We start from the raw sequence: 11,130 nt of genomic DNA, 5'->3' as shown, positions 1-11,130 counted from the left end.
CAGGGCTACCTGAGCCTTTATTTGGGTCTGCAGGGTGGGCAGGCAGAGACGGGCACGTGCACGGCAGTCACGGGGGACCCAGGCCAGGGGCCACGTGGCTGAGGAACCAGGAAATGCCAAAGATGACGCCAAGGGTCTTGGGGATGTTCGGGTCATCTGCGAAGGCCTGGGCGCCGTCCAGGGGCAGGTGCATGACCTCGATGAGCTCCCCCTCCTCCGCCAGGCCGCCACCTGGGCCGCTGCGCAGCGCGTCCGTCACCTCAGCGTAGAACATGGTCTGGTTGGAGCCGGTCAGTCCTACGCCAGACCTATGGGGTGAGGCAGTCTGCTCAGCCCCCGGCCCCGTCCATGAGCCTCCCAAGCACCCTGTGTGCTCCTCTGCTTCCCAGTAGGCTGGACTCGAGGGTGCCCCTTCCCCCGGGGTGGCTTCCCCCATCTCGGGTGGGTTACAGCACATGACGAAGGGGACGGGATGCCGAGAGCCTGAGCAGCCGGCTCCAAGCTCAGGAAAAAGGAGATGATCCTGGGGGCCTGACCTGAGCTGGGGGCTCTCCAGCGAGGCCTCGGGGGGCAGAGCGGAGGAAAGCTGGGAGACAGCCCCGGCTGGCTCTGACGCCACAGTGAGCTGCCCCCACGTGGGAAGGCCCCGGGTGGCCGCCAGGAGCTGAGGGGCCCCGGGCCACAGCCAGCCTGGGAAGAGGACCCCAACCTCAGATGAGCCGGCAGTCCCCCAACACGGCAAGCACAGCCTGGTGAGACCCCAGGCGGGGCACCTGGCCCACCCAGACCCCTGGCCCACGGGAACAGTGAGGAGAGAAACGCGTGTGGCTTTAAGCAGTGAGGTTTGTGGCTGTGATGCCAGGTAACGACCTGTGCCCCCGGGCCTCTGCCTCAGCCAGGCCCCTGCCCTCCAGTGCCCTCTGCCCAGGGCTGGGGGTCCGCACGGGAGACTGTCTGTGCGCGGTGGCCGAGGCCACAGCCTCCAGGAGCAGGTCAGGGGCGACTGGTTCTGGGCCAGCGAGAGGCGTGAGGGTCTCCTCCCTTAGTGGGCAGTGGCGGCAGGAGAGGACAAGCACCAGTGGACAGACGCACGGACGGTGGCAGCAGCTGCGGGGCCCAGGAGGGGAGGGCCAGGTGTGGGCTTGGGGGCCGGGGTGGTCCCGGAGGGGTCTGACAGAGCCACGCCCGAGAGGCGGGGCCCGAAGTGGCTCCCCCCGCCCCGGGCTCCCGCACCCCCAGCTGCTTCCTCACCGCCGAGCTCCGCCGACCCTTCCTGGCGCCCGTTTCCGCCGCGGCCTCGGCCGGCCTTTGATGAGTCGCGGGCCGGGGGCTCCCCGCCTCCGTTTCCGCGGCCCTGAAGCCAGCGGAAGCATCTCCCGCCGGCCGGCTCGGCTCCTCGCCCCAGCACCCGGTCTCGGCCCGGCGAGCCATCGGCGTGCTCTGGGCCGCGCCGGCCACCCGGGCCTGGGTTCGCCCATCCTGCACCTGGCAGCCATGTGCGCCCGGGTCCTGCCCCCAGAGCCGCGCCAGGCGCTCGCTGACCGCGGGAGTCACCTCAGCCCAGGGCCGCAGCCGCTCACCCAGGCGCTGCCAGCCCCCCGCGCGGCCTCCCAGCCGGGCAGGGGCCTCTCCGCCGGCCAAGCCCACCTCCAGCCCCTGCCCAGGGGCTCAGGACCCCCGGTGGCCACTGGCCAGCCCCAGGAGGACTTGTGCAGGGAACCAGGTCCGCCCTTCTCACACGAGGGTGCTCGCCCCGTGGGGACGGAAATCCTGCCTGTGACGTGCAGGCTCCCAGCCCCTGCTCCTCAGAGCCACTGAGCCCCAACAGAGGGACCCCATGCAGAGCGCCCCACGCCCTCTCCCGGGCAGAGCCTTCAGGACACAGCCCCCTGGCCTCAGCCATGCCCAGGGACCCAAACACCGGCCTAATGGCCTCGTCCTAGAGACGGCCTACGGGGCAGGAGTGGGGCCACGCCTCCCCCAGGAGCACCCCCGCTCTCCCCCACCCCTGCCCCTCATTCCTAAGCCGCGTCTGAGAACAGATCCGTGACTCACCTCTGGCCGCCAATGCTTAATCCCACAGGAAGTGGAGGCATCTGTCAGCAGCAGCTGCTGTCCGGGCCTGGCCCCACATGGCCAGGGGCTGCAGGGAGGGGACCCAGGCCTGCATGCTCCCCAACAAGCCCCAGAGCCCGGGTTCCGGCCCGGCTTAGGATCTGTGGCACCTTCCGTCCAACTGTCCCTGACCCAGGAGGAATCCATCCTGCTTGCACACCTCTGGGGACGGGGCGCTCACTCCCTACCAGGCAGCCTGCCCCATCCTGGTTCTTGCCCAGCTCCTACTCACTTGTAAGTGGCGACCCGGCGCAGATCGCAGGGGGCCAGGCGGTAGCCACACTCTTCCCACGCCTCCTTGCACGCCACGTCCTCCAGCGAGAGCCCCGGCTGGTCCACCAGCCCGGCGCACAGCTCGTACGTGACCCCCGCTGAGCCGGGCAGTGCCGGCAGCAGCCCCCGCAACGGGTCCCGGTCCGCGGCCGCCAGGGACCCTGGGAAGCAGCGCTCCACCTCGGCCACGTACACGGCTGTGGGGGAGGGCACACCGTGGTCACCCCCAGGGGAGCCCCTCGCCGGGCCTCAGCTTCCCCTCCAGCCCCTTCCCCACGTCTGCATTCCCGGCCTCAGGACCCAATCCGAGGGTACGAATCTGAGCCTTCCAGAGCCTTCCAGGACACTGCGATCCCCCTCGACGCCTCTCACCCGGCCGGAACTGCTTCACCAACACCAGGCTCCTCCGGGTCGTGTTGAACATCAGGATGGTCACGCTGTGGGTGGGGGGCGCCCGGGGGGCGCAGGCAGAGCTCAGCAGAGGCGGCCCCAACGCTTCCCGGCTCCCAGCATGCCCCGGCCCCTCCCCTCTCGGCGGCCTAGGTGAGGTGGTCCCCCCGCTCAGGTGGGGAAACTGAGGCCCAGGCAGGGCAGGGACACGCATGCAGGGCTAAGGCCGAGCCTACTCTCCAGCGGCTGGCGGGCGGGGGGAGGGAGCTGGCTGGAGGACGCGCCGGGCAGCCGGGCAGGTCAGGGGTGGCAGCAGCTGAGGCCGGACAGCTGATGGGACACATGGCCCCTGCACGCCAGCTGCCCACCGGCCGCGACCCCGTCTGCCCAGGGCCTGAGCAGCCCCCGGGCCCCAACACCGACCCTGCAGGGACAGGAAAGCCGTAGAAAGGCTGGGGGCCCCCTCGCCCTGGGCCCCAGGCCCTCACCTGTCATGTGTCTTCATGAAGTCCCATGATTTCTGGACGCTGTCCTGAAACGGGGGCAGTGGTCGGTGGGGCAGAGGGGCTCCGGGAGGCGGCACGGCCCGCCAGTCCCTGCTACACCCATTCCCGATGGAGAGGCCACCGCGCCCACCGGGAGCTGCGGGGGGCAGGGGGCGGCCCGGGCTGAGCAGGGAGCCAGGGAGGGTCACACGTTCCGAGGGAGGAGGCAGAAAACCAGGGCACAGGGGGAGAAAGGCGACCCCGGCACAGCCCAGGGCCCGGGCTCAGGCAGGGAGGGCAGGTCCCAAGTGGGCAGAATGGTGGCCAGGAGGGCAGCAGCCCTCCTCGGGGAGCACTGGCCCAGGGGCAGGTCACACACAACGTGGTGATTCCATGGCGGTGACTGGACAGTTGAAGTTTGGGGGGGCAACGCCAGGGACACCCACATACCACCCCCCCCGGTGCCTGGCTCCCTGCGTCTCTGGTCCTTCTGCCCACCACGTCCCTCCACCATCCTGCTCCCCAAGCCTGGGCACCGGAATGAAGGGGCAGGGCACTGGTGGCAGCCAGGAGAGGCGCCGGGGGGCTCCAGCAGGCAGGGGCTTGAGGGGTCCTGAGGCCAGGCCTAGGGGCTGGGGCAGGCAGTGGCCTCTCCCCCTGGCAGGGACCCTCCCTGAGGGGTCTCCGCTGCTGGGGCCCACGGGGGCTGGCTGTGGCATGGACATGGACCAGAGACACAGGGAACGGAGTGGGCTGCAAAGGAGGGAGAACACTGAAGACATGGGCGCTCGGGGAGGGCTTCCTGGGGTGCACGTGAGGAGGAGGACTCCAGGCAGGGGCCCCCCACGGGTGGCGGCCAGCGGCAGGAAGGGTGGCCCAGGCTTGGCCTGGAGGTGGAGGCATCCCGGGGACGGGCAGTGGCCGCCTCGGTCTCCAAGGGGGAGGGAGGCCAGCGCCGCCCGGCAGGCTGCTGAGGTGCCGCCCCAGGAGGGCAAGCCCAGGCCTGCCTGACGCCCGGCCACCCCCTCCTGCCTGCCACGCGCCTGTGTCCCTCAGTACGTGTCACTCCACACAGGCCCCAAACCCTCTCGCCTCAGAGTCCACCAGACACTTACATCCAGGAAGGCAAAGTACAGAAAAGCCCACGGGGCCAGCGAGCCCCTCCACAGGCCCCCCAGGCCAGACAGTGGAGACCCAGACCTGCAGGCCAGGCTGGGGGAGCTGCAGGGGCCCGTCCATCCACCAGACCTCCGCTGGCCTTGGGGGCTGAGTGACCAGTGTCCACAGCTGCAGAGAGTGCTGCCCTTGCCCCCCACCCCCAGCTGGCCAGAGGCACCAGCTCAGCTCCTCACCACTGCCCATCTACAGACCAGACCACCGGGCTGCCCACCGCAGCTGCAGAGCTGCCCAGAAGCGCTGACAGTGGCGGGAGGGGGCTGCAGCCCTGGGCCACGGTGGGCACAAGCCCCGGCCACGCTGTACCCACTGGCTGTCCCCCCAGAGCCCAGCCCTCGGGGGCTGTGCAGCCAAAGCCGGGTGTCTCTGCATCTACCAGGCCCCTGCCGCAGACGAGCACCAGGGAAGATGAGCTGCGGCTCCAGGTACACCCCCACCCCACGGCTGACCCCAGCTGCGGCCCCAGGCCCGCCTCACCAACCCGGCCCTGTCCGAGGGTGAGTTCCCTAGCCTTCCAGGGCCCACGGGACAAGACACGGAGAGCGAGGGGACCAGGGAGGACGCTCCCGGGCTGGGGGTCAAAGAGGCTTCAGCAGGAGCCGGCAAGAAGAGGGGGCAGGAGAGACGGGGCGGCATGGGGAGCGGCCGGGCAGAGCCCCTGGACGGCCGAGGGGGCTGAGGGGCCGTGCGGGGGGAAGGTGGACGGAGAGCAGAGGTGGGCCCCGGACACTCACCCAGGGCTGCTCCGGCTTGGAGACCGGCTGGGTGAGGGGCAGGGAGGCGGCAGGGGCTCAGCCTCTCGGCAAACACTCCTGGGGACCTGTGTCCCCCACCCCCGCCGCACCCCGTCCTCACCTGCTCTCTGCACCCCTCGGGGCCTGCGGCCTCTCCTGCCTCTTCCCCCCAGGCCACTGTCCCCTGGCCCACCCGGGACTCCTCCTTCCACCTCCTCTGCCCAGATATCGCTTCCTTCAAGTCGCAGCCTCCAGGCCACCACCTCCGGGAAGCCTTCCCTGGTCCCCAGGGCGCCCAGAGGGAACCACCGCAAAACGGGACGACGGGGACAGGGAGGGCGGGGACTCAGCAACGGGGCGGGGCCGGGCGCCCGGGGGCGGGGCCTTGGGCGGGGCCGGGCGGACGCTGGGCGGGGCCGGGCGCTCGGCAGGGGGCGGGGAAGGGGCGGGGAAGGGGGCGTGGCCGGGCTCTCGACAGGGGGCGGGCATGGGGCGGGGGGCGGGCGGACGCTGGGGCCGGGCTCTCGGCGAGGGGCGGGGCAGGGGCGGGGCAGGGCGCTCGGCGGGGGCGGGGCCGGGGCGGGGCCGGCCGGGCCCGGAAGTGCCGGGCGGGCTCACCTGGCGATAGCGCAGCGTCAGTGAGACGCAGGTAGGGCGAGGCGGCGCAGGGGCCCACGGTCGCCCCCTCGATCCGCTCCATGGCGCGCGCGGCGCAGAGCTGGGCGCGGGGCAGAGTCCGGGCGCGGGCGCGAGCGGGCGGGCGCGCGGGGGCCTCAGCCTCTGCGCATGCCCAGTGCGCGGGCGGGGCGGGGCCGGCTCGGGGCGGGCCGCGCAGGGGGCGGGCGCAGCGGCTCGTCGGGTGGGCTCCGGGGTCTGCGGGGCGGGCGGGCTGCATCTGGCTGGAGCTGGGGGCTCTTGGGGCGGGAAGAGGAGCTGCGCGGCGCGGGGACGCCTGGTGGAGGCTGGAGCCGGGGGCTGCAGCTCTGGGGGGACAGGAGCCGGGTTGGTGCCTTCTTGGGGGGTGGGCCACGCCCCCGAGATCAGGTCTTCCAGGGAGGGGTGACACCCCGGAAAGGGGAGCAGCCGTCCGGGGAAGGAGGCCCTGGGGCCCCTGAGAGAGAGAATTGCAGGGGACAGAGTTGTCAGGTCACACTTGCCCCTTGGAGCCCAGAACGGGGAGAGGTCCGCGGGAAGAGGCTGGTTCCCGAGCCTCTTGGCTGCGCAGAGGGAAGGCTCTAGAAGCACCGAGAGGGAGGGAGACGGGGAGGGAGCGGGTCGGGGCTCAGGGGCCCTGGGCTGGAGCAGGCTCTCGCCTCTGGGGAGAGGTGACCTGGCCTGGGCCGCCACCGGCCTCACGGGGAGGAGCTACCATCCCCCACCTCGAGCCTGCATGCGCTGCCCCGGCTGTGTAGGGCCTGGTGACTGACCCTTCATGGACATGGACCCCGAGGACCTCCCCAAATGCCCCATTACTTGGAAGAGATCCGTTACCACGGCAGGGCCGGCTGGCACCGTGGCGGCGGCCGTTGCCACCACTGCCTCCCCAGGGACAGGTAAAAGTGATCTGGCCCAGGGCTGACTGAGCCCTGCCCAGGGGGACAGCCCGGGGGATCTGACCATGCAGCCATGAGTTGACTCCTACCTCTCGGTTATCAATTGCTGGGTGACTGGCCACCCCCAAACCTTCGGGTGCCGTCTCTCTCTCCGTCAGTGGATTGCCCTCGGGGTCCCTCACCAAGTCCCACCCTCGCCACAGGGCCCGGCGGCGGCTGTGGCAGCTGGGGACACCCATGGAAGGTGTGTGGCAGGGGTCTGGGTGGGTTTAGACACCCCTGGGAACTTCCTGGGGTGAGGACAGGCAGCGCGGCCGCTGGTTCAAGCCACATCTCAGTGGCTCCTGTAGCAGCAACCGGAGAGGACCCTTGACCCACGCCCGAGGCGCCTGTGGACCCCCAAGCTCTCTGCAGAGCGCACTGCCTTGGCTGACTGTGGGCCCAGTGGGCAGGAGGGTTCACCCCAAATCCCCACTTCCAAGTAGCCCCGGCACACACAGACACCCCGGTAAAGGGACCCATCTCCCCTGGTGGGACCCCCACTGCCCTGGAGTCTCTGGTGACAGGTGAGGGAGGGGAAGGCCCCAGGGCACATGGGGGGACGGGGCTGGGAGGCCACCACCAGCACGGAATGTTCCTGAAAAGTGTCACAATTATATTCCCCTTTTTAAAATCCCTTCCGACCCTGCATCCCCAGCTAGGAGAACAGTGCCGGGGACTGTGGTTCTTTTGCCTATTTTTAAAATTGACTTTTATTTTTAACCAAGTGGTACAAGTACACAGCCAAAGGGAAAAAGTTAAAGATGCGTGCACGCCTCATACGGAAACACGGCAGTGTCTGGGCCCCCCGAGGCAGCCGCCGTGGGCTCTGTGAGCCGATTCTTCCGGGCTCCGTGTGTCTAGTGCCCCTTCCTCTCGACCTTTCGATTGTCAGCTTTCCTTCTGCCGCCGACATGGTTCCCGCAGCTCAGCTGCAGATGCACAGGAGTCACCCAAAGTCACCGAAACTTCTGGGGCTGGCAATTTCACAGCTGGAGGGGGCAGCAGCTGAGGCTGGCTCGCTGATTCGGGGGCCGTCCGCTGGCCGTCTGCGGAGCCAGGAGCTGCCTGTGTTGCCTCATGGTCACCGAGTGGCTGCCGTGACCCCGCAGTTGCCTGCAGGGAGGAAGGCCGGTGCTTCTCGGTAACAAGTGTGGGAACGCTCATCCCGAAGGCCGTGTGTGAGGACCACCGTTACTGGGCCAACAGAGGATTATTCCCCTCCCGTTTTGGGGTCGGGGTTGCCTTTGTGCACACCCGGAGGGCTCTGCCTGTGGGGAGGAGGCGAGCGGGCGCGGGAGCTGCGGGGGCCCGAGGATGCGGCTTTTCTCGCACACACCCACCCACGCACGTGCCCTCTCGCCCTGTCTCCTCGGGGTCTCCAGTTAAGTCCACGCCGGGTGCTCATCTCGTGGAAGTGTGTGCACTTCTCAGCATCCAGAAATGCGTTGGGCTCACTGTTCCTTTCGCGTGTGAGGGTCCCGACCCAGTCGTCGCCTCTTTGTCCCTGTTGCTGCCTCTTACCAAGGGCTCCCACAGCCCCCCAGCCCTCGTCCCTCCACCCAGTTCCAGCCCCGAGCCCTCGGTCCAGCCTCCCCTCCCTGGTGTCCCCTCACGTCCCCCCCGGGGGTCCCAGGAGCCAGTGCGCTGGGGAGGGGCCGCCCGGGCCTGGAGCTCCCTGAGGCCTCGGCCGGGAAGCGTGTGGGGTCTCCCCCGTGGCCCGTCTTCTCTGGAAGCCCTGCTGGCCGCGCCGCGTTGGTGAGCCGAGCCTCTGATATGCCAAACTTTTCTCCCTTGTTTTTATCTCCTCATCCTTCCCCTCAACTCCCTGGACAAGTCCCCGGTTTTGGCCTCAGGCCCGGAACCTGGCAGAGGTGTGGACGGCCGCCCGGCAGGGGGTCCCCGAGCTTCACTGTCTGGGGAGTCTTTTCTCCGGGGCCTTCCAGTTTCCCCCAGAAGGCCCCGGCCTGGGCTGCAGGATGGACCTCGGTGGCGCCTCCCCCAGCCCGAGCCCCCTCTCTCTCGGGCCTTCATAGCTGGGGGGCAGGTCCCACCCTTGGCTTTTCCTTTTCTGTCCCAAAACGAACTCAAACTCATTAATCCTTTTTTTTCCCCCAAAGTACAGTAAGGAGTTTTATTTAAGGCCAGCATTTGCTCCCCTGGCATTTACCTCTTTCGTAGCCGTCGTCTGTCCCCACTTTGGCCGGGGGTCCCCTCGCCCTTTCCCCGTCCTCCCAGCCTCGGGGTTTACAGGGCCCGGGTCGTTCCCGGTGAGGAGCGGCCCCCGGGCAGCCCTGGCGCCTGTCTCCTCCTGCGCGTCTCCGGCGAGGGCATCGCGGGGGGACGTGTCCTCGGTGCCATGTCAGGGACACAGCTCAGGCCTGTGGACGGCGGCCCCCTCGCCCCTGGCCCCGTCACCCCCTCGCCCCTTGCCCCGAGAACCACCGTTTTCCCGTGTCGTTGACACACCCACTGGCGGAGACACTTGAGCCGATGCGTGTGCCCTTTACCCTCAGCCTTGCACCGCTGACTCCACGTCCGTCCCAGATGTGGCTGCAGTGGGGCTGTGGTGTGGGGTCCTGGTGGTGAGTTTCCTTTATAAAAAACATTTTTACTTTTAATTTTACAAGCAAGCATTCGCCCTCCGCCCTTCCCCGGTGGCCTCTGACCTCTTTCCCTGTGCAAATCCTGCCTCGTCCTCTCGGTAAGCGGCGGCGTTCGCGCAGTGTTTGTCCCCTGCCTCGGCTTCTCCCCGACCGTGTCTTCAGGGCCCCTGCACGTTGCGGCGGGTCCAGAACTCCTTTCCTCTTCCTGGTCAATCACGGTCCAGCGCGGGTCTAGACCCGTTTTGTCTATCCGCTCGGCAGCTGTGGGCATCGGTGTGCACGTGCTGTATCTGTGTGCGACCCTGTTTTCCCTTACTGGGAGTGGGGTTGCCGGGTCACATGCGAATCCTGTATTTAGCTTTTTGAGGAAACACCGCGCTGCTTTCCACGGAGGCTGCACCCGTTTACAGCCCACCCGCCACGCCCCACAGCCCATTTCTCCACGTCGTCTCCAGGACTTGTGACTTTGTTTTTTAAATAGTAAACAGCCCTCCTTGTGGGTGTGAAGTCTCACTGTGGTTTTAATTGTGTGTTCCTAGTGGCTAATAATCCACTTTTTTATTCTTGACTCTCATTTTTCCTTACAAATTTTATAACACGCTGGAAGAGCGCTTCAGTGTCACCCGCTGAGTCGGAGTAGGGATCGCAGTGGGTGCAGAGATCATCTGCAGACTCGCTGACTTCACGTTCTCAGTCGGCCTCTCTCGTCTCCCCACGTCTGCGTCTTCCCCGGAGTCTGCGGCTCTGCAGCGAGGGCCGCGTCCTTCCTCGTGAGGCCACCGTGCGCTCGGTCCTCCTCGTCGGGACAGCGCCGGTCGTGGCTGGCGCCCGGGCACGTCTCCGAGTGTGTAGATGGTGACGCTGTCGTGTGGGTGGGGGAGTGAGAGGCGCCCGTGGTGCGCGTGGGGACAGCAAACCTCGCTGCGGGGCCGCGTGCGGGGCCAGCCTGCAACCCCGCCGACCCCGTGCTCATCCTCCCTCCTTTTCTGAACCCTCGTGCGCCTCGGGGCCTGTCCCCCCCGTCACACTCCTGTTTCGGCAGACGCGGGGCAGCGCGGCCCGGCCAGCCAAGGGCTCCAGGTCAGAGGAGCCGAGCGGGGCCTCCCTGGGCTGGGTCAGGGCCGGCTGCCGGGCGTCTCGCCTCTGAGCCCCCCGGGGCCCCCCAGCAGCCGGGCGGGCGCCTGAGCAGACCTGTGGCAGTGCCCGATCCTGATCCGGGTGGCTGTCCCCGCTGGGTCCCCGCCGCGTCCCGGCCGCCCGGGGACTCTCTGGGCTGCGTCTGTGTCAGGCCCGGGGTCTGCCCTTCCCGGTCTCCACTCCCATTTGGACAGGGCCCCTGCGCAGGAGTCCTGGAAAAGCTGCGTGGGAGACCTCTGGGACGTCTCGCCCAGCCCGTCCTCGGATGGGAGCCGGCAGGCTGGGCACAGAATTCCGGGTTCGGAACCGCTTTCCTTGAGAACTTCGCAGCGTTGGTCCCTCTCAGCCCCGTCTCAGGGACCTCACTGACGTGGATGTGAAGACGGGACAGGGGGGACGGGACAGGGGGGACGGGACAGGGGGGACGGGACAGGGGGGACGGGACAGAGGGGACGGGACAGAGGGGACAGGGGGGACGGGACAGGAGGGGACGGGACAGAGGGGACGGGACGGGTGGACGGGACAGGGGTGGACGGGACAGGGGTGGACGGGACAGGGTGGGACGGGACAGGGGGGACGGGACAGGGGGGACGGGACGGGGGGAGGGGACGGGGGGGGGGCG

At 68.6% G+C, this 11,130-nt stretch overlaps 1 protein-coding gene across 1 annotated transcript; it reads right to left on the bottom strand.

Moving 5' to 3' along the window:
* Positions 1-5,873, bottom strand: NUDT14 (nudix hydrolase 14). Its single transcript, XM_037835228.1, is given in 9 exon segments — positions 1-308; positions 537-690; positions 1,252-1,537; positions 2,056-2,143; positions 2,348-2,585; positions 2,761-2,825; positions 3,267-3,310; positions 5,792-5,815; positions 5,817-5,873. Coding segments are annotated over 9 exon segments (1,197 nt in total). The 3' UTR covers positions 1-67.
* Between the last annotated feature and the right edge of the window lie 5,257 nt (positions 5,874-11,130).

Source organism: Choloepus didactylus, chromosome 4 (genome assembly GCF_015220235.1).
Source record: "Choloepus didactylus isolate mChoDid1 chromosome 4, mChoDid1.pri, whole genome shotgun sequence".
Lineage (NCBI taxonomy): Eukaryota > Metazoa > Chordata > Mammalia > Pilosa > Megalonychidae > Choloepus > Choloepus didactylus.
Note: the sequence above shows the minus strand (reverse complement) of the source record. Positions and strands in the feature narration are given on the sequence as shown.